General features: G+C 33.2%; 1 protein-coding gene across 2 annotated transcripts; it reads left to right on the plus strand.

The window, feature by feature from the left end:
- On the plus strand, positions 1–27,255 carry Hikeshi (heat shock protein nuclear import factor hikeshi). 2 transcript variants are annotated; one of them, XM_077797666.1, is made up of 6 exons: positions 1–222; positions 1,532–1,650; positions 4,142–4,379; positions 19,744–19,895; positions 26,116–26,234; positions 27,176–27,255. In XM_077797666.1, exons 2-6 carry the CDS (start codon positions 1,603–1,605, stop codon positions 27,228–27,230), a joined length of 612 nt encoding a protein of 203 aa, XP_077653792.1. In that variant the 5' UTR covers positions 1–222; positions 1,532–1,602; the 3' UTR covers positions 27,231–27,255. The 2 variants fall into 2 exon arrangements, with proteins under 2 accessions (XP_077653792.1, XP_026257304.1); XM_026401519.2 differs by lacking the exon at positions 1,532–1,650.
- Positions 27,256–27,857: the final 602 nt, after the last annotated feature.

Raw genomic sequence — 27,857 nt, forward strand, 5'->3', positions numbered from 1 at the left:
TTTCGCGCTGGGAAGCAGGGTCAAAGGTCGTGGGGACAGAAGGCGTTCTTGCCGCTGGTCCTGCAGCTATGTAGTGGAGGGACAAGTTCCCTTCCGGAAAGTCTGGAAGGTTCTTGGGCTCCTCTAGGGCGCTAGCCACAGGACTGCTAGTCGCCAAATTCGGGTCCCTGCTGGCTGAGCGGAGCCGCCGCCATGTTTGGCTGCTTGGTGGCGGGGAGGCTGGTGAGGATGGGGCCGGGTGGTATCAGGAAGGGGTCTGGATGCAGAAAGCGAACCTGTCGGAGTAGGGTGGGACCTCGGTGCTGGAGACGCTGTGAAACCGCCTCTATAAAATTTTTGGCTGGATGTGTGGGTTGGGGATTGGGACGCTGGGGTGCTCTCTGTGCAGGTTTACTTGTACATTAGTCACAATATTAGCTGTCATTTATTGAGGGTGCAATTTGTACCAAGTATTGGGCCTAGTGCTATGCACCCTTTTTGTCAGTTTCTTTTTGCGTAACGTTTATTTGGTATTTCAGATTTAACCTTCATAATCCGTAAAATGGTCATTGCTCCCATTTTGCAGTTGAGAAACTTAAGCTCTGTTGGCAGTATAAGTGCTTGCCTAAACTCATAAATTTGAGATTTTAATCCAGCTTCTCACCGGACTGTCAGAGATTAAGGCATTGTATAGTTGTTAGGTCTCTTTGGAAGGTCCCTAGTAAAAATGTGTTTATTGGAAATTGGCTGATAAAAACGCCTGAAATTTATGTGTGAGCCATATCTTAGATAATCAGAGAAAGATGCGAACAAAATGTTTCCTTTATTGGTCAGAAGAAACTGCTTTGCCAGATCATATAATTTAATGAGATCGGCGTCTAGAATTGTTTAAGAATAATTTGGAGAGTGAATTTTGTTTGCTTCTGTAGAAACCATCCATATATATCCTTTTCAGACTGACACATTTTACTTAGAGTTCTTTTTCTTTTTTTCTTTCTTCCCCCCGCCCCCTCCTTCCCTGCCTTGTTAAATATTGCAGCCCCTTTGATTTTTAAGTCAACTCTTGGTGTTACATTTGTATTTTATGCGTTATTCTAAGAAACTACGAAGATAACTGGCCTCAGAAAGTTTGTCCCTCCAATGACTTGGAGGTCCCTGTGGGATGGTGGTAGTTGGTCATCCTGGTGAGATAATTTTGGTTTTACCCTGCTCTTGATAGGGAAATTGGTTCCGTTTGGGAGGAGTGTGGCACTCAGATGAGTGAATTTCATTAACGAATGACATTTAAAATGTGTTTTTAAAGAATAAAAGAGCTATATGAAATCCCACGTATCATGTTGTCAACTAATTTGGAAGGAAATTAATTATAGTAATATCTGTGTCTATTTACCCAATAACTAATCTCTATTGTGGATATTCAGTAGGGATTTCTTCACAACCACTGGGGGCTTTTTTGGGGGGTAGGGTGGGGAGGTGGATGGGTACTGAGGATTGAATCTAGGGGTGTTTTACCTCTGAGCTACATCCCCAGTCCTTTTTGGTTTTTGTTTAGGGTCTTGCTAAGTTGCTGAGAACAAACTGGAACTTGCCATCCTCCTGCCTGATCTTCCAGGAGTTCCTGGGATGACAGACATGCACTACCACTCCTGGTCAAGACAAGATTTTTTTTTGGTGGGAGAGGGGTATTTGGGAGTGGATGTTTGGCTTTTAAATTCTATATTATATTGAATGTAATTATATAATATATAATAGAATATATATGTAGACTATATATTCTAAATATATGTATTAAAATATATAAATAAAATGAAGAGCATACAGACCTTTCAACATCCCAAAACTTACCTATATAATTCTATTATCAGAAAAAGGAAACCACTCATCTCAAGTTATGAACCTAATTTTCATTCCTTGAATGTTTTTTCTTGGAAGAGAGGTACCTTTTTTCTTAAAGTCAGTGATTTAGAGTGTCAGTGCAAATTTCTAGAATGTCTGGTGTCTTGTACAGGGTTGACACTTAAAAGTATTTATTTTTCCTGGTAGTTATTCAAGACTAAAGCCACAGTTTTCCATCTCCCTAATATTATATGCATGCTATAAATCGGTGAAACTGAATTTAATACTCATGCTGGCAGTTTGGTTTATATTTTTGTTCTTCCTTTGTTTCTTTCTTTATGTTTAAAGTGGAGAATTTAAATTGAGTCAGAAAATTTCAGAAGAGTGAATCAGAATTTGAGTTTAAAAACACAGCTTTGCAGGGGAGGTGGGGGCTAGGGTTGTGGCTCAGTGGTAGAATGCTTTCCTCAGGTGTGAGGCACTGGGTTTTATCTTCAGCACCACATAAAAAATAACAAATGAAATAAAGTCATTGTATCCATCTATAGCTAAAAAAATATTTAAAGAAACACAGCTTTGACATCTTGGAAATTTAATTTTAGAACAATTTATATTACTTTGTAACTAATAGATGGAATTATATAGCAATATATTTTTGATTCTTTTTTTGTTATTAGATAGGATACTACAGAGGGGGAAGTATTTTGGTAACAATTAGCAAATACTGTTAACAGAAAATAAATTGTATATAGTTAAATAATAATTGACCATTTAGTCTTCAGAGGTAATAGTAATAATTCAGATTTGGTGTTTTGGTATATAATAATTGTCAAGCAAAAACCAGACAAACTATTTAAATTCTTGACAGCCTGTCTATCTTGAGTGCTCTCAAAATTAATGTTTCTCTTTGCGAATGGATATAAAATAGCATTATCAGTACTTTTATTCTAAAAGTATAACTTTTTTTTTTTCTCTGACAGTGCTGTATTTCACTGGATAATCATTGCAGAGCTTATGCCAGCTTTTTTTTTTTTCCCCAAAATATAGGGTTGTGACCACTATGTGAAGCATTTTCCTTTTTAAATTTGTGCAGGTATTTAGTAATAAATGATTAAAAATCATTTATTACTAAACTGTCTTTGGTGCAAAATTAGGATTCACTGAATTGTGAATATAAATGCAGTGGCAATGATTATGTAGTGAAATATGAATAGATTTCTCAAATTTTAATATATTAGTTTATAAATTAATGTTCAGTTCTAAAACAGTTAGATTATGAATTGACTGAAGAGGAAACTTTTATAAGTTCCCACATACTGAATTTAAGGAAGAATTTTAATATTTTGTATACAAGTCTGCATGACCATTGAAATGAAAAAATACTGGACTATTGCTCCTAGTGGAACTATAGGGGTACATTCCTGAGAGCCTCTAGTTTCAGCCTTTGTTGTTAACTATCACAATTTTTTTTATTTCTTTTTATAAACATCAAAAAAATTTAATATGCATGGTTGATTCATTAATATTTAATTCGTGGTCTAACAGCATAACTCATGCCTGAACAAAACTTAATCTAACACATGGGTTTTCTCTGTAAGATATTTCATAGTTCTGTTATAGTTAGAAACACTAACCAGCACTTTATAAATCTTGGCCATTTTAAATAGCAAAATCACTGACAAAAAGTACAAAAATGCAAACAAACATGGCACCAAGTAGACTATGAAAAATATTTGTTTACAGTATGCAGGCTGAAATGTGGTACTGCATAGCCTAGTTTTACCTCAGCTGGGAATATGTAAGTCAGGCAACTCAAATTTTTGTTTTACTGATGACAGTGTCCATGAATGACTGCAGAAGTAATAGTAAGCATTGATTTTTGGGTTATATCTGAGTTTGCAAATACAGAATCTTCAAATAATTGCTACTTCTGGATTGCTTAACCACTTTAATGTTTTGAAGTTCTGTACTCTCAAGTTGAGTGATATGAGCTTGATAATGTTATTTGAAGAACCTTTCATTTTTACAACATTGTGAAGTTGTAGTTATTAAAATCCTTTCAGGGAACTTCTGAAAGAATATAGTTGTATTTTGAAAAGATTACATACATATTAAGGCTAAATATGTATTTTTGGACTCTATTATATAATAAAGTTAACACTTTCTGGCATATTTGGTAGTTTCATAATTAAGAGTAGCAGATTAGTCAAACACACTTCATATAATCGTGATAATTGACTATGCTGATGTCATAATTTATAGCAATAGCATAAGTATCACAGAAACTCATCAAACATTGAACTAAGAGGAGTTTCTTATTTTCTAGGTACAGACAGCTGCACAGCAAGTGGCAGAAGATAAATTTGTTTTTGACTTGCCTGATTATGAAAATATCAACCATGTTGTGGTTTTTATGCTCGGAACGATTCCATTTCCTGAGGGAATGGGAGGATCTGTCTACTTTTCCTATCCTGATTCAAATGGAATGCCAGTATGGCAACTCCTAGGATTTGTCACGAATGGTAAACCAAGTGCCATCTTCAAAATTTCAGGTCTTAAATCTGGTAAGAATAATATTAAAATAATTCTGTAATTAAACTTTTTCTTAACTATTCTAACATAAGATGATAGCTTTTTAAACTGTTACTTTTTTTTTTCTTTTGGTTGCTAGTAATATGTACCTTTTTTTTTTTTTTTTTTTTTTTTAAAGCAGATGATACAGAAACATTTGAAATAAGTAAAAGCCTTTCTTGGTCCTTACTCCTATTCTCTGCCCCTTGAGAGAACTACTGAAAGTAACTCTCTTTGGATTTTTCTGTGTGGGTGTTTTATTAAGGAGAGGGGTCTTATGATTTGTAATAAATTAAGATTATAGGAAATAGAATGGGAGTGTCTCTTTTCTTCCATTAAGATTTTTGAACTCTTAGATTTGATTTCCAAATTGTTCTTATTTTGGTTCTTTTGATATTGCAAGGAAGTAATCCTCACTTTTACACTTTGAGGTATTTTGTGAAGAAATTTGAGACTGGAACTAGATTAGCTATCACTTCCATTGAATCTTGGGTTCCCTTAAGTCTGGATGAACATATTTGAAAACTCTTAAAATATAAGTATAAACTTTTGTACACAGTGTCAATGGAGTCCAAGGAAAAACTATATTTAGGGAATGTGTAGATAACGCGTTTATATATTTAACAAAAACCTTTGAGTATCTACTGTAGGAATTAAAATATAGTGATTATGTTTTTGCCTGAAATATATTCTTATAGAAGACATTTCTATAGTCCAGTAATTGGAAGAATGAAAACTAATAGTGCTGAGGAAGAATAGAGAAGGAAGTGTGCAGTTAACTCAAATAGGTTTGGGCAGGTTTCTTGGAGGAAGTGATACTGGAGCTTTTAAACAAGTAGGAATTTTTCAGACCTGTGGAGATTTATTGGGCATTGTTTTCTAGCTGTGGGTAATAATCAGCATAAGACAAAAGTTGGAAAGCACAGTATGCTCAGAATGGTACAAGGTAGAGTCTGCCTGGGAAAAATTGGTATGAATTATGAAAAGTTGTGTGTTACACGAACTGATTTGAAATTACATGGGTCAGCAATTTTTTATATGCTTAGGTCACAGACCTGTTTGAATGCTATAATGTAAAAACTTGAAATTACCAAAAAAAAATAAAAGACTCAAGAATAAATTGAAGTCCTGAAGAGACATAGTATCAATAAAGAAATTAAAATTGGTAATTGAAATCTTTATATCTATGTACAGAAAGTAGTTACAAAGTAAATTTAACTGAGAAGTTTAAAAAACTTCATTGTAGAAAATTCAAGCATATGCAGAATCAGATCAAACAGAATATTATATCCATCACTTGGCTTCAGAAATGACCAACTCATGGATAATGTTATTTCATATTGTTTGGAAGCAGATTCTTAAATCACAGCATGCAACCTATAAATAAATTATGTGTATTTAAGAGATTAAAGTCTTAAAAAAACTGTAATACATTGGTATTACAGTTAATATTAAACAATAATTCTTTAATATCAAATTAAATATATGTGATCAGTGTTCAGATTTCCAATGTTCTCAAAAGTTTTATGAGTATATAAAGTTTTAAAATAATTTCAATTAACATCCACGAAAGATCCTCATAGTTCATATGATTGTTAAAAGTCTCAAAAATCTTTTATGAAAATTAAAGGTTTAATGTGTTCTTTTGTCTTTGTTTCCAGTAAACTAGTTGGATTTAGAGGTTTTACCATATTTCATTTGAATTGATTTTTAACGTTTTTTGACAGAATTATTATTGGTGGTTACATGTTCTTTCATCGCATGTGGTTAGCTCTCTTTGTGTGTGTGTAATTAGTAGACATTCATATACAGTATCTAAATTGACTAACTCAATAGAGATTCAGAATGATGATTCTATCCCCTCCACCCTGAACCCAGGGGCACTTAATTGAGCCACATCCCCAGCACCTTCCTCCTTTTTTTCTTTTTAATTTGAGACAGGGTCTCCCTAAGTTGCTGAGGCTGGCTTTGAACTTGTGAGCCTCCTTGTGAGCCTTAGCCTCCTGAGTTTCTGGGTTTAAAGGAATGTGTCACCATGCCTGGATAGAATGATGATATTCTATTTTGCCATTTTGTTTATTAACTGTAAAGAGAAATGTGATATGCTACTCTCTATCTACCTGAATTTCAGAGGTAGAATCCTTATAAGAAAAACAGAATAAATGCTTGATGTTTTTCTCTTTACATATGAATGGCCAAAAAATGAGTTGATTATTTTATGGCATAAGGAATATTCTCTGGCATCTTCAAAGGTAATTAAGTTAGGCTGGGGATATAGCCCAGTTGGTAAAGTGCTTGCCTCACATGCACAAGGTCCTGGATTCAATCCCTAGCATCACAGGAAAAAAGAAAAAAAGTAATTAAGTTACTTTTAAAAGAATTGTGAAATCATGGATGTGTGTGTGCATTTGATTTATATCTGATATATTCTAAGCATTGATATAACATCAGAATCTATGAAACCATAAGTTTAAATTTCTCAGTTCTTCTTCTTTTTTTTTTTTTGTATTGGAGGTTGAACCCAGGAGCACTTAACCACTGAGTCACATCTCCAGCCCTTTTTATTTTTTAAATTTTGAGACAGGGTCTCACTAAATTACTTAGGGTCTTGCTTTTTTTTTTTTTTAGACTGGCTTTGAACTTGCTATACTCTTATGTCAGCCTCACAAATTGCTGGGATTATAGCCATGAGCCACCATTCCTGGCTTTAGTTTTCTTTCTCAGCAGAGACTAATATCTCATGGCTTTTAATCTTTCATAAGAGATCTTCCGAAGAACAAAGAAAGTTTGCCTTGTTAACAGATTTTAATAGGTTTATTGAGATTAGTTGATATACAATAAATTTCACATATTTAACGTATATAGTTTGATAACTTTTGACATATCATAACGCCTGTGAAACTATCATCACAGTCAAGATAATGAACTTATTACCTGCTGTAGACAACTCCTGACATATTTTCTGTCATTATAAAATAGTTTGTATTTTCTATAGTTATTATTTTCAGAGTGTCTTATGTTGCAAGGTGTATCAATAGCTCATTCTTCTTTATTGCTAGTAGTCTGCCATTGTATGTATATTGATACATTTGTTTATTCACTCACCTGTTAATAAGCATTTGGATTATTTCTAGATTTGGGCTCATAAAAATAAGCCACTTTGAGTGTTTGTATACAGATCTTTGCATGGAAATATGCCCTTTTACTGAACAGTGGCTAGATCATATAGTACTTGGATATTTTGCTTTTTAGGAAACTATCAAACTATTTTCCAGTATAATTGTTCTGTTTTATGTTTTACCTAGCAGTGTATAAAACTGCCTGTTCCTCTACATTGTTGTTACAGCTTAAGCTGTTCTAGTGTTATTTTACTGTAGTGGTGTCTGATTGTGGTTTTAATCTCTAATGATAGTGACTATTTTTATGTGTTCTTTTTGCTGTCTATATATCTTTCTTGATGAATGTCTGTTCAAATTTTTTACCTCTTTTTAAAAATTGGGTGTTTTTGAGTTTTGAGATTATGTATATGTGTGTGTGTGTGTGTGTATAAAGTTCTTGATATAAGTTCTTTATCAGATATGTGATTTTGAAAATATTTTTTTCCCAGTCATTGGTTGGTCTTTTCTCCTTATGGTGTCTTTTATAGAACAGAAATTTTTAAATTTTGAGATAGTCCAAGTTTTTAATTTGTTATTTTCTGGATTGTGCTCTTGCTATTGTGACTTAGGAAATCTTTGAGGAATTTTATTGTAGATTTTGCTTTTATATCTGAGATTCAGTTTGAATTGAATTTTATATTTAGTGCAAGATATCTATTGAAATTCTTTTTCTCCCCTTGCCAAATGTATATACAGTGAATCTAGATTGTTTGTTTAAAAGAAAGTCATGAATAATTTTTTGTGCATTCATCATTGAAAATTTCATTTGATGCTCACTTGAGTGCTCCCAAACTTCTTTTTAAAAAAGTGACGTATATTTTTTATGAATATTTATGTATTGATTTAAAAAGGAAAGAAAGAAATAGATACTTTTCTATTTTTTTTTAACAATAAAATACCAGTTAGGAAATGGTAGAAATATTGCATGGATACTGGTATATATTATAGTAATAAGTAGTACAGAAGAAGGAGCAACTAATTAGGAAAGAGAGAGACTGTTTGGTTTGACAAGCCTTTGGGACCTGATTATAGTGCCTTAAATATAAAGTGATAGGTTTTGTTTATATAACAATTGAAAGTAGAGAATTTTAGTGGTTTATTTAATCATATGCATTGATTAAGTTGAATATTGGAATCTTAGTCACTGGCTAGTAGACCAGGGCATATGATTGTTTTTAGAGACATACTTACTAAGTTATTCATTTAACTGTCCAAACCTATTTTCTCTCCTCTTTCCCACAGCTTTGCCAACATTTTGAGTTTGGAAGGGGGCCACAACATTCCTTTTTCATTTGTGATCAACATTCCCTGCAGGAGATGCTTTTTCATGCCATTTTTTTGCATTGCCTTTGGTTGCCTTTCTCTTGTTTCCCTTAGGAGGTTGGAGAGGCACTCTAGGGTCATATGAATCCTAACATTTCCTTATTGTGTTATCTCATTCAATCTAGAGAAAATTTTGCAGTAAAAAATAAATTAATCCTGCCAGGCATGGTGGCTCATGTCTGTAATCCCAGCAACTCAGGAAGCTAAGGCAGAAGGATCACAAGTTCAAAGCCAGCCTCAGCAATTTAGTGAGGCCCTAAGTGACATTGGGAGACCCTGTTTCAAAAATAAAAATAAAAAGGGATGGGGATGTGTTTCAGTGGTTAAGCACCACTGGGTTCAGTCCCTGGTACCAATAAGCGAATAAGTAAATAAATAAATAAATAAAATTAACCTAATTAATATTACTGAAGTTTTAGGAATAATATCAAAGAGAGATTTGTGTGTGTGTGTGTGTGTGTGTGTGTGTAGTTACATAACACAGTCTAAAACCCAATCTCAGAGTAATTCTTGATCCTTGATCCATTATGAGAAAATGGGTTTACATGATAATAATATATATTTATTTATTTTATGGTCCTGGGGATTAAACCCAAAGCTTCTGACAAGTTCTTTTATTCTGATTTAAAAAAAATAGTTTCATTTTATTTTAAAAAATCATTTCCATTAGAAAATGGCTATTGATAGTTTAATCTATGAAAATAACTTTTTTTTTTTTTTTGACACTGGGACTTGAACCTAGGAGTGCTTTACTACTGACCCACATCCCCAATCTTTTTTTTTAACTTTGTTTGTTTGTTTGTTTATTTACTGTGTGGTGCTAAGGATCGAGTCCAGTGCCTCACAAATGGGAGGCGCTCTACCACGGAGCTACAACCCCAGTCCCCCCCTTCCTTTGTCCTTTTAAAAATTCTAATTAGTTATACATGATGGCAGAATACATTTTGATTCATTGTACACAAATGGAGCACAACTTTTCATTTCCCTGGTTGTACACGATGTAGAGTTGCACCATTCATGCAATCATAGACGTACTTAGGGTAATGATGTCCATCCATCCCCAATCCTTTTTGAGACAGGTCTTGGTAAGTTGTTTAAGGTATTGCTGAGTTGCTGAGGCCATCCTGGAGCTTGAGATTCTCTTGCTTTATCCTCCTTAGTTGCAGTTTTTAAAGGTGTGTGCCACTGTTTCTTAATGAAAAAAAATTTTCAAGCAATATTTATCATGCTAAAGCACAATGTTTTATAGAGAATATTAAGTCAGCATAAATTAGAGACATTTACATTAAATGGTAAAAGGCTGTTAAAGAAATTTTTTTTTTCACTTAGCATTATCTTCTCTAACTCCATCCATTTACCTGCAAATACCATGATTTTATTCTTTTATTGCTGAGTAATATTCCATTGTGTATATATGCCACATTTTTAATCCATTCATCTACAGAGGGGCATCTAGGTTTGTTCCACAGTTTAGCTATTGTGAATTGTGCTGCTATAAACATTGATGTGGCTATGTCCCTGTAGTCCTTTGGGTCTAGACCGAGGAGTGGGATAGCTGGGTCAAATGGTGGTTCCCTTCCAAGTTTTTCAAGGAATCTGCATACTGCTTTCCATATTGGCTGCACCAATTTGCAATCCCACCAGCAGTGTATGAGTGTACCTTTTCCCCTATGTCCTCGCCAACACTTATTGTTGTTTGACTTCATAATACTGCCATTCTGACTAGAGTGGGATGAAATCTTAGAGTGGTTAAAAAAATTTTTTTTTGTGATCCTCCTGCCTGGGTTAAAAAAAAAATTTTTTTTTAACCAATAAGTTGTTCTGAAAAGAGCCTTTTGAATGTTGAAAGTATGAGAATTCTTAATTTATATATAAAAATTAGAGTATTCTTACTAGGAAATGGTATTTTTAAAATAATAAAATTAGATGAACTTGTAATAGATTCCTCAACTTTTGAGATACCCTTTCAAGCCTGGGGGTTTGAGTATTTTGAATAAACCTAGCTAACTAGCACATCAGGGTAGAGAAGAGTCTTGCTGAAATAGCTTCAGGCAATTATGATTGAACCAATTCTTAACCCCCATTTTTCAAAAGAGGTATTTAGTCCATCACCCCCACCCAATACTGGAGATTGAACCCAGGTCCTTACACATGCTGGGCACGTACTCCACATTCAGCTGTAAACCAAACCCAGCTTTGGTTAACATTTTTATTTTGTTGTTTATTTTATTTCTTTTTTCCTCTTCCCCTTTTTTGGGCATTCATTTGGATTGTGTGCTTTTTCTTTTTTTTAGGATTGTGTATTTTTTATTCTATATAGCTTCTGATTTTTAGCTATATTCCTTTGTGTTAGTATTTTGTGTATGTGTGTGTGTGTGTGTGTGTGTGTGTGTGTAAAGGCACAAGTGCGCTGCGCCAGGGATTGAATACAGGAGCACTTAACCACTGAGCCACATCCCCAGCCCTTTTTCTATTTTTTTTTTTTTTTAATTTTGAAATAGGGTCTTGATAAGTTGCTTAGGTCCTTGCTGAGTTGCTGAGGCTGGCCTCGAACTTGTGATCCTCCTGCCTCAGCTTCCTGAGCTGCTAGGCTTATAGGTGATGCCACCACACCTGACTGCCTTAGTTTTTTTAAATGTTCCTCTAAAGATTATAATATTCATTGTTAACTTTTTACAGTGTTCCATGAGTTAACGTTACAGAAGTAATGTAATAATAGTAATAATAATAATAATAATAATAATAAAATAATAAATAATAGAAATAAATAATCATTTATAATAAGTAATCTATATTTTCAACAATGAAACTGAATTTGGTTATTTTTATAGGGTCTTACCTTCAGTTTTCCTTGCTTATTGGTTCATGTAGTGAAATTCTGAATATAATGACAAAAATTTTTATATTTTATTTTGAGACAGGGTCTTGCCAAGTTGCATAGGGCCTTGCTAGGTTTCTGAGGCTGGCTTTGAATTGTAATCCTTTTGCCTCAGCTTCCCAAGCCTCTGGTGTTACAGGTGTGTGCCATTGTACCGGCTTCACTTTTGTTTTGATTTCATTAGGTCCACAGAAGCATGTAAACATGTGCAGGTTGTCCCGAGAATTTACTCAATAGATACATCTTTAATTTTCTCAATGAAATATGCCTGGTGATAGCCTGCATATCTCAACTTATGTAAAAGGTACCCTTAATTAGAATTAGAAATTCATTTTCTGCATATACATAAATATTTTTTTCTAGTTTTATACTGAGATTGTTCCAGTGCTTTTTGAAGTTTTTCCTTAAAATGTCTTACCTGTATACTGAAAGTGGTATCTAGCCTTAGTAACATTAAATTATTATCTAGCCTTAGTAACATTAAATTATAAAAATCTTAAGAAAGCTTAACATTGTTTTCAGCACTCAGATACAGGATCTACTGATTTCTGGTTATTATAACTTATACATCTGTTAAAAACTGTAACATTTAAGAATAAGAAAATGCCATGTAATGTTCACTTTAAGAAGTTTTGGTTCATGATATATCAGGAACACGAGTACAGTATCTGTTAAATTGTGGTTTAAAACTTTGATCTGAATTTGAAAGGAGAAAATAGTTTCTCTTACCAAAAACAAGTAACTGAAAATATTTATATTATGTATCTTTATGCATATTTATATGCATTTGTTTGTCAAAGATAAATATTTGTTGAGTTCATATACTATTTGAAGAGTTTATTTAAGCCCCATGCACATACATCATACACACAAAGTTCAACTTAAAACCTTCCTTTTCTCTGTAGGTTAACTATTTGTAAAGTGTTTCAAGAGACAAGGAGGATATGGCTCAATGCCTCAGTCAGGGAGAATTCCAGTGACATCTACAGTGGAGAATTATATGGAGAATGGGAAACAGAAGAGTCCAAGATTGGAAGAGCAGGTGGGGGAGTAGGACATTAGGTCAGATATAAAAACACTTATGTAGAGCTTTACAAATATATTTTATTATGTCTGTAGCACTTTAATATGTAATTATACTTAGCAGAATAAGAAGAAATAGTTTCTCAATTCACCTGTCGTATAAGAAACAGAGAATTATATGTGTTTATATGAATGAGTACTGTAGTAGAGTTTTGTAGAATATTCTTATTATGAGAAAAGGCTAATGTTTTATGTTTTAGGCCTTTAGAGTAAATTGGGCACCATATAGTGGGTTTTACCTTATTTTATTTTGGTTACATCCCTATTGTGAGGTACTGTTAATTTGGAATCAAAATTTAAAAATATCAATTCTGGTCTTTTTTTTTTTTTTTTTTGCATTGGGGATTAAAGAAAACTTTATTTTGAAAAATTTTAAATTAGAGGAGAATTTTAAGTATTGCACAAAGAATGTTTTATACTTTCTTCACATACGTTTTTGCTATATTTTATTTATCTTTGTATTTATGTATTTTTTCTTCTGAAACTTTGGCAAATATGTCATCGACATCATTTCCCTTTTTCTAAGTACATTTGTAGATATTTCCTAGATAAACAGTATTCTCTTTCTTATATAAGCATAGTATAGTGATTACATTCATCAAATTTAATGTGAATTATACTACTATTATCTAATATACAGTTCACTTTAAAGGCTTGCCAGTTGTCCCAATAATATCTTTTAGTAAATCCCTCTACCCTGCACTTCCATCTAGGATCCAGTCAGGAACATGCAGTTGCTCTTGTTACACCTTAATCTTTGATCTGGCATAATTGCTTAGCTTTGTTTTTTGTAACAGTGACATTAAAAAGAAGATTTTTTTTTTTTGCAAATGTTAAAATTAGAGTTATAAGTCATTGTCTGAATTTCTTCTTCATGATTCTTCTCTTTTTGGTCTTGATGCCATATTTTAATGTCATTGCTTTTAGCTTTCTCTACATTAGGCATTTATGGTCTTTCACTTCTTCAGCTCAGTTACTAGAAAGAAACAGTTAAGCTAATTCAGTTTTTGTTTTAAAATAAAGTTGAGGTTGTCAAGGGGATTAGAAAAGACAACAAAAGCTCCAAGATGCTTTAGTGTATTTATATGAAGTGGAATTAGTGAGTCAGAGTGGTTCGGAACCTCTTACTTTGTGACATTTCTTGACTGACTTCATTGTAAAGTAAGTAATGAATAAAAATTCAGACTTTAGAATTTAATATAAAAAGAATAATGAACTGAACTGGAATAAGTTTTGACTCTGGAGTTTGACAAATCTGTTTTGAACCTTGGAGATACTCATTATTGGTGGTATACTCTTTTTTTCTTTTTTGAGATGGTGTTTTCCTTTGTTTCCAGGTTAGTCTCAAATTCCTAGCTCAATTGATCCTTCTGCCTTAGCCTCCCAGAGTAGCTGGTACTATTAAGTGTGTACCACCGCACCCAGTTAGGGGTGTGTACTTGACCAAGATCTTTAACCTTAAAGGAAAATTCAGTAAAATGTAGTTAATAAAAGTATTTATGTATGCAGAATGAAAAATAGTGCTTGGCACACAGTTGATGTTTAATAGGTGTTTTTTTAAAAAATATTTTTAGTTGTAGATGGACACAATACCTTTGTTTTTAAATTTATTTTATGTGGTGCTAAGCATTGAACCCAGTGCCTTCATGTGCTAGGCAAGTACTCTACCACTGAGCTACAACCCCAACCCTGATAATAAGTGGTTCTTTTTATGTTTATATAAAATCATATAATGTCAGTGCTCTTAGAAATCATCCAGATAACAAAACCAGTTCAGAACAATTAAGTGACTTTTACTCCTTCTTGTTAGAGTGTAAGCTCCTTGAAAATAGGGATTGTTTATGGCTTTGACTTTGTGCTCTGTATGATACAGTAGTGGATGCTCCTTTAATAACACTTCAGACATCCAAAATGGACAAATTTTTTATCCATTTTTTAACCATTTTTTTAATCTGACTGAGATATTTATTGGTAACAAAGTTTTGAGAGTCACACAGTGCTTAGAATATGCATTAGTGAAAAATGAATTTCAGTCCTGTCAAGCTGTCAATAAAAATGAAGCCAAGAGATTTTAGAAATATATGATTTCTAGATTTTTACATTCAGTACACTGTTAAGCAGACATAATTAAGATGTTTTTATATTACTTATAGCATATGTCAATCTCATTGAAATGCTACTGTTTATTAAATTACCTTCCTTTGCCATAACTTGTCTGCCAGTGAACTTTTAGTTCCTCTTTTGAGCACTTTAACCATCAGAAGGATTGTTATTTCTTGAGTTTTATTCTTTTGTAGCGTTCTTCCAAAGAATACAGAGAACATTTATTTATATTTTTTTAATAGGAAAAAATCTTATTTTATCTTGCAGTTACTCTGTAGGTCCACTGGATCATTTTATAAACCTAAGATGCATTTGGAAATATTAGTGATCTTATTTCTTCCTTATCTTGAAGTACTTTGTTTCAACCAGGAAATTATTTCATCATTACTCACCAATTCTCAACTATACTAAAAGGAAAAGGGCTAAAATAATAAAAATGGAAGAATGATGGAACTGCCTTAGAGCAGATAGTAAGCATTTTAGGTTTTACAGCCCCTGAATTATCTCAGTGGCTTATGATTCCACTTTAAACAACTCTTTAAAAATTTATGAACCACTCTTAGCTCCCAGGTCATACACAGAAATTGGTTGTGGGCCAGATTTGGTCTGGGCATCTTTATTATTCATTTCATTAACTATAATTTCATATTGCATTGGTCAAAAGATTATGTTAACATTAAAGAAATGTAAAAGGAGACAAGGCCATCATTATGGTCGGGTTTTAACTTTTATTAAATAGAATATGAAGTTAATACTGTTTGTATTTCATTCACAATGGCAAAGAGAAAAAACTGACAGAATACATTTTACATTTATTAGACAAATTAGAAAACAAATCCAAAGAGCTAAATGTAGTCTAGACTAATGATGGTAAAGTTATTCATATATACAAAATTGCAGATTATGAATCTTCAGAGAATGATCTCATCTGAATTTACTCAAATAATTGATTATTGAACAAAGGACCAAAAGAAAAGATGGGTACTTAGGCATTTAAGAAGAAGAAATTATCATGCAGTATTTTCTAACAATATCTTGAACATGTATTAAAAGATGGATGTTGATAATCTTTCATCTTGTATATTTGTGCTCTAAATTTGACTGGATAGGGTTTGTAAGTAGAAAAATGCTAAAAGTGGGTGTATATACAAAGGTGATTGAAAGGAAATAATGTTTATAAACTAAAAATAAGAGTATTTTGTAAATTATCAGAGATTGGTCATCCTTACTTGAACAAATTATGAGCCATTACAGTTTTTAAAATTTCAGTCTTTTAAGTATTTCATTTTGACAATGTATAGGCCATACAATGAACAAGATGTAACCATAAGTTAGAACTTATTAGAGGTCTAACTTATAAGATGGATATTTCATGTACATTTCTGATGGCCAATGAGTACTAGTATTTAGAAGACATGCCCATTTCACCTATATAAATTAAAAATAAAGAAGAAAAATGGATATCTAGTTTTGCTGTATTTAAATACTTAATAAAATTCAAATAAAGTTTTTTTCCAACATGTATTCTGAACATTATTTTTTTGTGGGGGAGGGGCAGTTGGGGATTGAACCCAAGAGTCCTTGCTTTACCACTGAATTGTACATCTACTCCCTTTCTAACCATTCTTTGTTAAAAGGTTCCATTAGACCCAAATAGCAAATGATGATGACTACTTTTCTTTGTATACTGAGATTAAAAAACTAGCTTTCTGTAAGATTTCTTCTCTTGCATTATGTTTTGCATTAGGCTCTTACAAGAAGGAGGGATACCCTGAGAAACAGTCTTTAAAAATTAGCTGCTGCAGCTGGGTGTAGTAGCACTTGCCTGTAATCCCTGCAGCTTGATACACTGAAGCAAAAGGATTACAAGTTCATAGCCAGTCCTGGTAACTTTATGAGTCCCCAAGCAACTTAGTGAGACCCTGTTTCAAAATAAAAAATAAAAAGGGTCCGGGACATGGCACAATGATTATGTGCCCCTGGGTTCAATCGCCAACACAAAAAAAGAAGAAAGCTGCTGCATTTACTCTTAGAATGTTGTTGAGAACTTGATATAATGTGTGTTTTGTTTTCTAACAATATGCTGAATGTTTTACTTGCTCTGCTGTTTTTGTTGTTATCCTCTTTGTTTTTGGCGGGGGTGCCGGGGTTCTGGGGATTTAACCCAGGGACACTTAACTACTGAGCAATATTGTAGTCCTTTTTATTTTTATTTTTGAGACAGGGTCTTGCTGAGTTGCTTAGGGCCTGGCTAAATTGCTGAAGCTGGCCTTGAACTTGTGATCCTCCTACTGCAGTCTCCCAAGTTGCTGAGGTTTAATTTTTTGACAGTAATTCTTAATGTAATTTATCGTCTTTGCTCTGGCTATTCTGATTTAAGATCCAGTTGTAAGTTGGATGATACTAACTGTAAGTCTGTAAATTGTTTCATAATATTTCTTCCTAGTATTTACTTCATAATTTGTAAATAGGGACCTTTCTGCTTGGAGTGTATTAACTACTGTGTCAAGCCCATTTAAGAGTAAGATTGACTAAGGAATAATTTTATCACACAGTGGATATCTTTGAAAATGTAGATTAAAGATCACCAAAGATAATTGAGTGTAGTAGGTATCTTTGAAAATGTAAAGATCATTGAAGACCCTTGAGTCTTTTTCCCTCTGTAAGTTGTCCTAGTGCCAGAAAGCTTTAAAGAGGAAGAAAAAGGATGTTTCCTTAATCCCATCTCTATAATGGGTCTTGGCCCTTTTTACTTGTGGGTGATAAAAGATGCAATCACAGATGACACACCTTTCTGCCTAGCAGGTCACTTCCTACGTGGTGATAATGAAGGCAACAGAAGTTTGTGTTGAACTTCTTTGATTAATTGGGATCATTGGAGTCTGTTAGATAGATAAATAGGAGTTTTCTGTACTTAACATAATTCTAGGTTTAAAACAAAGAAGTGGGAGAGTAAGGGACTCCAAAATCCTTCCATAAAATCAACAGAATAACTGGTAAAATCTGTGAGATTTGGCTTTTTCAGAATTCTAGCAATTAACCAAAAGCTTGTAGCAATAAGGAATGCTGAAGTTAAGTAAAACAACTTGCAGTCGAAACAGTGAGCTTTTTGCGATTTTAACTTACCCTGGTTCCATACCCTGGTCCTCAACTTATGGGTAACCTTAAAAATAAGCCTCCATTTTTGGTATGGGTACAGGGAGCAAATGGACCTCATTTACAAAGAATTGTAATCAATTTTTTTTTTTTTTTTTTTTTTTTTTTTTTTTTTTTTTTTTTTTGTATCTGGTGGTTCTCTGCCTTGCCTTTAACTTACCTAGCAGGAATTTTTCCAGTGCTAAGGTGACCACCCTGGGATGTTTGCCAAAAAAACATTTACAGACATAAATCAATCACTGCTGCTCGAGGCATGGGACAGGAGTTGGAGTAAGCTTGGGATGAAAGCCAGAATGAGAAGCATTGGAGAATAAGGGCTTTGAAATTTTTTGATACACGCTTGGGAATCTGGAAGGGCACATACATGCCCTGACCTATATACATACTCCATACAAAACCAGGAAGATTCAAAGCTTGCACCTCAGCCTGGCTTTTAGGCTCTGCACAGCTGGAAGTGGAGACTAGGGCAGAGTTGTAGACTGCCTGGATGAGTATTGAGTCTTGATGAAAATCACACAAAGACACAATTAAACCATTATAGTAAAGAGAGAATCTTGAAAGCCTTGAAAGAAGTAACTCATCACATACAAGGATCCTTTTAGCTGTTTTGAGATGATAAATAAAATCTAGACAGTAATAGAATGACAAAATTTTGAAAGGAAAAGAGTTGTCAATCATGAATTCAGTGTCCAGCAAAACTATCAGAAATGTAAGGAGAGCTGGGCACAGTGGCACACACCTGTAATCCCAGTGGCTTTGGAGGCTGAAGCAGGAGGATTGTGAGTTCAAAGCCAGCCTTAGCAACTTAGTGAGGCATTTAGCAACTAAGAAAGACCCTGTCTCTAAATAAAATATAAAAAAAGGGCTGGGGGATATGGCTCAGTGGATTGAGCACCCCTGCATTCAGTCCTCTGTACTCCCCCCCAAAAAAAAAAAAATGTAAGGAGAAATGGAGACATTCCCAGATAAACAAAAACTGAGTAGTTGCTTGCATACCAGCCATATAAAAAAATGTTTTTAAGTTCTTAAAGCTGAAATGAGAGGACATAAGATAGTAATATAAAATCACTTAAAGAGATTGGCTGGCACTTGGAGGTGGTGTCTTAGGTGTATACTTAATGATATAGTTTTGAACAAAGGGGAAAAGTTATTAAATATTTTTCATGAGTAAACTGCAAATTTCACTATTGTCTGTTTGATAGCAGCATCAGCTTTTGAATGAGTAGATCCATGGCAGTTAGTAAAACATGCTATATTGTTTATTGGTGGTTAATGGCAATCTAAAGATCTTTCTGTAATAGAATAATCAGAATGCTAAAATTAGTTCTAAAGATGTTTAAAAGCATACTTCCTACACAATTATACAGAATTGAGTCTTTAATCCTCATTTTTCTCATTCTGTTATTGTGTGTAGCTGTAATAGTTTTGGGCAAGTTTTAGAAAAGAAATATTTTTCTGGGGCAAAACTTTTGTCTTTTATACTTTATTAGTGTGCTAAAAAAATTAAGTAGCCTTTTGCATTTATATTAAAAGAGACAAACTTGGATATAAGAGAACTTTTTGCTCTGTACAGACCAGAGATTTTTCAAATTATTTCCAGAGGAATTTGAATATAAGTTAAATTTGGAATATGTGGCACACATTAATTTCTTTCAGGAGAAGGAAGCCAACATCCGTTTGGAGCCATGAATATTGTCCGAACTCCAACTGTTGCTCAGATAGGAATTTCAGTGGAATCACTGGACAGTATGGCTCAGCAGACTCCTGTAGGCAATGCTGCTGTATCATCAGTTGACTCTTTCACTCAGGTAATACACATTTCATCCTTTTCCCCACTTTATGAAGGTTATAATTGATGTTTTGATGTATGTTTACATTGTAAAATGATTAAATCCAGCTAGGTTAATCTGCCTAGTTAACATGTCTATTAGCCCACATACTTACCAAGTTTTTTTGTGGTGACATTAAAGATCTAACCACTTAATAATTTTCAAGTATAGAGTACATTATTAAGTATAGTCTCTGTGCTGTACATAAACTTTGTACCCTTTGAACAATGTATCACTGTTTCCCTTCCTCTACAACTCAACCCCTGACAACCATCATTCTACTCTCTGCCACAATTTCAGTTATTTTAGATTTCACATATAAGTGGGATCATATAGTAGTTTTGTCAGTGTGCCTGGTTTATTTCAGCTTAATGTCTAGAGGGGAAAATCTGAGATTTAGGAGAGAGTGGAGAATTGCAAAGAGAGGAATATCTTTTTTTTTTTTTTTTTTTTTTTTTTGGTGGAGTTGCTTGGGATGGAACCAGGGTCTTGTGCATGCTAGGCAAGCAAACTTTACAACTAAGGTGCATTTCCAGCCCATGAAGTACTTATTTGAGTAGAAAAAGGAGCACAGGTGGAGGTGTTCACCTTAGCAAGGGTAATGGATTATGGGAACAGGTGCAGGAGATTGGTGGATGTGGTGATGATAACTTATGCAGGTTCTCTCCGGATTCCTTCTCTTTTCCTCAGTGATATAAGAAGGAAGATCACTAGCTAAAATTGAGAGAAAGGAAGAGATACTGGAAATTTAAATTAAAAGGGCTTTAAATCCTTTAGGAAAGAAAGAGGATGAATGGACTAGGGAAAGTTTTAGGGTTTATTGTATAGAACCAAAGGCACATTTTTGACAGTTGTGGTCATCATGAATTTAAAGGCAGATTTGTCACATAATCTTTTGAGAATGGACTGAATTAAGAATGACAGAATCTTTGTCTCAAAAGAACTTTTTTTTTTTTTTAAGGGGCCAGCAATATAGCTTAGTGTCAAAGTGTCTGCTTAGAATGCATGAGGTCCTAGGTTCAATCTTCACGAAAATAATTTTTTTCTAGTAAATTATTTAAAAAATAAACTGCCATACCAAAGAAAGCAAGCTCTTATAGTATCCCACATAAATGATATTTAGAAAAATGTCTGGAAAATACACCCCCAAAGTGTTAAGTTTCCCTGGAGAACAGTAAACTTTTTGCTGTATTTAAATTATTTAAGCTTTTTTATAAAGCATATTTATTTCTAGTAAACATTTTATTATGAAGAATTTTAAATACACAAAGTACAGAGAATAACTTAGGTATTCCACCAATATTTATTGTGTACTGGCACTGTGTGCCAGGCATTTTCTGAAAGAGTTACAAAGAGATAGATGAAATAAAGTAGCCCCTGTTTTTATAGATTCTTTTTATAGTGGATTGTATTTTCCCCTTAAATTTAACTTACATTCTGTCATTCTTACTACTGATTTTTTTTTTTTTAAATGCTGGATATTGAACCCAGAGCCTTGTGCATGCTAAGCAGGCATTGTGTTATTCAGTCATACCTCCAGTACCTGCTACTGCTACTCATTTTTTAAAAATTGGTTCTTTTTAGTTATACATGACAGTAGAATTCATTTTGATATAATTGTACAAGCATGGAATGTGTCTTATTCTAGTGAGGACCCCATGCTTAATGGATTTACATGATGGTGGGATTCACTGTGGTATATTCTTGTAAGTACATAGGAAAATTATTTTTGATTATTCCACTGTCTTTCCTTCTATTCATCCCCTTCTCTTCATTCCCCCTTGTCTAATCTACTGAATATCTATTCTTCCCATGTGCTGCCCCCTCGTGGTGGGTTAGCTTTTACATATCAGCAAAAACATTAAACGTCTGGTTTTTTGGGGACTGGCTTATTTCATTTCGAATGATAGTCTCCAGGTTCATCCATTTACTTGCAAATGTCATAAAGTCATTTTTCATTATGGCTGAATAATACTCTATTGTGTATATATACCATAATTTCCTTTTCCATTCATCTCTTGAAGCGCATCTAGGTTGGCTGTCTGGCTTAGCTATTATTGTGTATTGAGCTGCTATAAACATTGATGTGGCTGCATTTTAAACCCTTTGGGTATAAACTGAGGAGTGGGATAACTGGGTCAAATGGTGGTTCTATTCCAAGTTTTTAAAGGAATTTCCATAGTGGTTGTACCAGTTTGTAGTTCCACCAGCAATATATGAGTGAACCTTTTCCCCTACTTCCTTAACACAATTTATTGTTACTTGTATTCTTGGTAATTGCCATTCTGACTGGAGTGAGATGGAATCTCAGTGCACCTTTAAAATTTGCATTTCTCTCACTGCTAGAGATGTTGAACATTTTTTCATATATTTGTTGGCCATTTTTATTTCTTCTGTGGAGTGTTTGTTTAGTTCCTTTGCCCATTGATTGATTGGGTTATTTGATTTTTTTTTTTTTTTGGTGCTAAGTTTTTTGAGTTGCTTATATATCCTGGAAATTAATGATCTGTCTGAGGTGCAGGTAACAATGTTTTTCTCCCATTTGTAGGCTTTCTCTTCACATTATTGATTATTTCCTTTCCTGTGAAGAAGCTTTTTTAGTTTGATGTCATCCCATTTATTGATTATTGATTTTACTTCTTGTGCTTTAGGAGTCTTGTTAAGGAACTAAGTTTCTGAGCCAATATGATAGAGTGTTAGACCTACATTTCCTTCTAGTATGTGCAGAGTTTCTGGTCTAATTTCTTGGTCTTTGATCCACTTTGAGTTGAGTTTTTTTTTTTTTTTTTTTGCAGGGATAGGGATTAAATTTCATCCTACTACATAAGGATTTTCAGTTTTCCCACCTGCTACTAATTTTTTTTTTTTTAAAAGAAATAAAGCATTTAAAGGTGCAGCCCCTACTCCCTGCTTCTCTTCTTCCTTTAACCTTCCAGGTATCTACCTAGTCTTCTAACCTTGTAGTTATCCATATTTTAGTACCTGTATAGTACCATTTAAGTGTGTGCTTAAATATGTTCCTAGTTTAATTACTTTTACTCGCATTTCATTTAAATTTTTATTAAGTGGCACATGTATTTGGTTTGGAAAGTCAATAGTTTAATATGAAAAACAGCTGTTCTCTGTTATATCTTCTATTCTGTTCCTCAGAAGCAATCACTTTCAACACTCTCCTTTTTTATCTATCTCTTCTTGTATTTATTACTTCCATTTGTCAGATTAAACTTGCTAATCTGTTATTATAATTTTTTTGTTACAGATTTTTTTCCATTGCCTTACCAGTATGAAACATGTTTATTTTACTTCCCTCACGTTTGTGCCTCTGTATGCAAATATGAGTGTGCATGCGTATACACACACACACACACACACACACACACCCATTTTCATCCCACCTTCCCAGTATAGATTTTTGTTAAAGTTCAAAGTTTTCAGTATTATGACAGGTAAATATTTTTCAGAACTAAACCATGTGTAGTATGATAATTACATTTGTTTTCTTACATGATTTTTCATTTTTCTTTTTTTTACATCTTTTTTTTAATTGATTTTATTTTTTAAAATATATGATAGCGGAATGCATTACAATTGATTTTTCATTTTTCCTACATTGACAGATACCTCTTTTTCTTTTGAATAGATTTCTGTGTTCCTAGTTCTAACTAGGAACACTTTATATTATTGAGACACTTTATATTTAGTAGGGTTTGAACTAGCATATCAATTTCAAATTTGTCTTGGAGTCATCCATCTTAGAATGTTCCCCCTTTTTTGTTTACTTGTTTTTATTGTATGGATTGATTGTTTTTTGGGCCTGTTGTAGAGTTGTATTTAGTATTATCTTCTTTCACCATTACTATAGAAATTATAGAGTATTGTACTCTACCATTTGCTGTTGCTTACCTAACATTATTTTTAGCTTTTGTTTATGTTGATGCCTGGAATAGATCTAATTTAATTGTTGTATAGTATACTATTTAAAAAAAATTTCCATATTGATTAATGTTTATACATTTTCACTAATACTTATCAAATTTCCAAAATTTGATAAGTGGGTGAAAATATTAATATCATATTTGTATTTGATAAGTTGCTGGGATTAAGATGTGCATTGCTGTATCCAGCTGCTTTTGGTACTTTTTAATTTTGTTTTTTGGAATAAGACTTTTATGTGTACATACATTTTATGTGAACATACATTGCAATTTTTTCCTAGCATGTTACTTGTATTTTACTATTGCTCATGGTATCTTTTGCATACAGATATATTTTCATGTAGAAAAGTTTAGTAGTTATTTCCTTTATGATTTATGGAGTTTTCTCCCTATTCTGATATGTGAAGATATCTTTTAATAGTTTAAAGCTTTAGGTTTTACTTTTTGAATTGTGTTTATCTATTGAAGGGATTAAGTTCACTTTTTTGTCCTATGGAGAACTAATTAGCCCCAGCCACCACCACCCTCCACCCCCAGTGAATAATAATAGCACCTTTATGTATCATGTTGTCATGTTTGTTTAGGTTTTTTCCTGGGCTTTCTCTTTTATTATTCCAGTTTGATTATTTGCCAGTAAGTCTTTATATCTGGTAGGCCAAGTTCTTCCTCCTACTCCTCAAAAAAAGATTAGGTATTCTATGTAGTAATTCAAAAAGCTTTGAGTTCATCAAATAGTATCACCTTGTCAAGTTCCATGAAAAACCTTGTTGGAATTTTTGTTGAATGATTGGTTTGATTTGGGGAGAATTGGCTACCTTTCTTTACACATTAACTCTTCCCATCTGTGACATACGGTGTATCTTTCCATTGAACATAGTACATAAGTCCTTTTGTTTTCTTTTCTGCCTTATATTATAGTCTCATATTTTCCACAAAGGTTTACCAGCTTTACTATTTTTTTGTAGATATTGGACAGACTTTGTTTATATTCTAAAGTGAATCTTTTAAAATTACATTTTAAAATCTTTGTCACTGGTGTGGTGGTGTGCTGTTATATTTTTCCTGATAGTGACCTTTTCACTAATGACCTTACTGAACTCTAATATTAATTCAAGTACCTTAATAGTAGAGTCTTTAGTATTACCTTCATATTCAACAAATTTTAAAGCCCTAGTAAGACAATTCTTGTGTAGAGAAGAGATAGAAGCAGGAGCTTTCATAGCTGGTTTTGTGTAATTGAGAAAGTGATGCAGGGAAGATTATTTTGGAGTGAATAGAAAGTGGTACTATTTTTAGTTCCTTTTTTTTTTAGAGAGAGAGAGAGAGAATTTTAATATTTATTTTTTAGTTATCGGCGGACACAACATCTTTGTTTGTATGTGGTGCTGAGGATCGAACCCGGGCCACACACATGCCAGGCGAGCGTGCTACCGCTTGAGCCACATCCCCAGCCCTATTTTTAGTTCTTTACTATTAGATTTAGTGCTTAAGCCCATTTGATTCTCAGAAAATATGAATGAATTTACTTCTATCTTTTACTAAGGAGTCTTGGAGATATTAGTAGATTTGGCCATTTAGGAGACAGTTAAAAAAAACAGGGGAAGCTGGGCATAATGGCACATGGCTTTAATCCCAGAAGCTTGGGAGGCTGAGGCAGGAGGATCATGAGTTCAAAACGAGCCTCAGCAACTTAGGCCCTAAGCAACTCAGTGAGACCCTGTCTGTAAATAAAATATTAAAAACGGCTGGGGATATGGCTCAGTGGTTAAGAGCCTCTGAGTTCAGTCTCTGGTATCTGCCCCTCTGCCCGCCCCCCCCCCCAAAAAAAAAAACCCAGGGGAAATAGAATAATGCTACCTTTCTTTTCTTTATGATAATGGTAACCTGTAGCTCCTTTATTAATATTTAAGTTCTTTCTGTCAAAAAAAAAAGGACTTCTTAGAGATGGTTAGTATTTTATGAGAAATAAATGTAGCTATGTGACTTTGAGCACATTTTTGATTTAGGAGAGTAATGTTTGGGGAACTGGATGCAGTTGTGGAGATAAGAAATTTTGAAGGAAAAAATTTTCCTTTTTTCTTTCAAAATGAATAACATATGCCCCGGTGTCATTTTGTGACTACACATAATTTTCAGCATTTTACTGTCTTAAAACTTGCAGGTTTTAAAGGCAAGTTAATGCAGAAATATTTTAATTTAAATTCTTGAGGGCTGAATAGAATATTTAATATAACCCATTAATCTATTAATGATTAACTTTTCAGTTCACACAAAAGATGTTGGACAACTTCTACAATTTTGCTTCATCATTTGCTGTCTCTCAGGCCCAGATGACACCGAGTCCATCTGAAATGTTCATTCCAGCAAATGTGGTTCTGAAATGGTATGAGGCATTTTGATCCCTAATATTAAAGCTTTGGTAACTATATATTGTTTGCCTGTGAATGTATTTGTTCTTTAATATTTTAAAAGTGTTTTCTCTTGTGGACATCAACATACATTAATGTTTTTGTATGCCAATAATGTATGTACTGTAGCATTCAGATCAAGATGGTCTGTACCCTCAATATTCTGTTATATATTGGCCATTATGAATTTGTAAAGGTAAGAAGATATAATTGCTTATGTTTTAGGGAGGTCCTAAAACATATATATATATATTTGTGTATTTTGCATTTGCATTTTGAATTTAAAGTACCCTATATGAGGTTTGAAATATCAATCAAAACTTTTTCCCCTTTGTTTAGAAAGTCTTCATGTGTAGGGCATCAGGGTAGTTTATTGCATTCTGAGTATGAATGACTAATAAATCTGTTTCCCTCTTTTCCCCATGTTTTTGTTTTGTAGGTATTTCTTTTCACTTTTAATATCCGAATAGTGGGGGTATGTTTAGGAAGTTTTTTGTTGAGAAGTGGTACCTGGTGTGGCATGGAGAGCACTGGAATATACTAGGTTTGAGTTTTGTCACAATGTAGCTATGTGACTTTGAGCACATTATTCTCATCTGTTCTTGAAATGAGGGAGGATTTGTCTTGATTTGTTTATTTTTTTTCCTTAGGTGCTTTCTAGCACTTGAATTTGCAGAAGATGAATAGTTATTAAATCTATATGATTTGGGCTCTGATAAAAGCTAATCATAACTGTTCTTATTCTTTAATCATTGCTTGCTCTCTCTTTGCAAGAATAATAAATTTCTAGATTAGCTTATTTCTTAGCTTTATAGAAATGACATAAAATTGTTTCTGATAAGTTATTTTGTAGATTATGAAAGATCCTAGTTCAGTTTTTTTTAATTATAAAAATATTATATTTTTTCTTTTCTAGGTATGAAAACTTTCAAAGACGACTAGCACAGAACCCTCTCTTTTGGAAAACATAATTTGAATAAAATGATTTTTAATGGATTTTGAAATTTGTCATGATTTGAAGATACACAACAATAGACAATTTAAAAGCATGAAGTCAAAAGGATCATGGAGCCTAAGTTTAAAAACTGCTTAGTAACTGTGAATCTAATTAAAATCTTCATAAAACAATTTAAAACAATGAAAAATGGAAATGTTTATTATTAGTGACTTTCTCCCTTTTAAAAGCATAAAATACTACTCAGGCTAACATTTTGTTTTGGCTATTATTCATTTTTTTTCCTTAAAGCCTATTCACAATAGTAGTGTGCCAGATGATATTGCATGTGTAATCTTTCATTTGTTTTCACAGTGGTTTGCTAGAGTAATTAACTTTAAATTAACTATCTCAAAATTGGGGAACTTTTGAAAACAGCAGATATATGCATTTTTAGATATGGAAAATTATTTTCAGGCAGTATTTCTATGATTAACAAAATTTTTCAAGTAAGACAGGTTGGCTGTCAATTTTTATATATGCAGATTCACACAATGTTATTTGCTTAATAAAATTGCCATGATTAATACTGGTAATGTTACTAGGCAATGTGTATAGAATATAGGATTCGTTATCTTTGCATATGAATGTAGAGCTTTTGTGT

Source organism: Urocitellus parryii, chromosome 4, assembly GCF_045843805.1.
Source record: "Urocitellus parryii isolate mUroPar1 chromosome 4, mUroPar1.hap1, whole genome shotgun sequence".
NCBI lineage: Eukaryota > Metazoa > Chordata > Mammalia > Rodentia > Sciuridae > Urocitellus > Urocitellus parryii.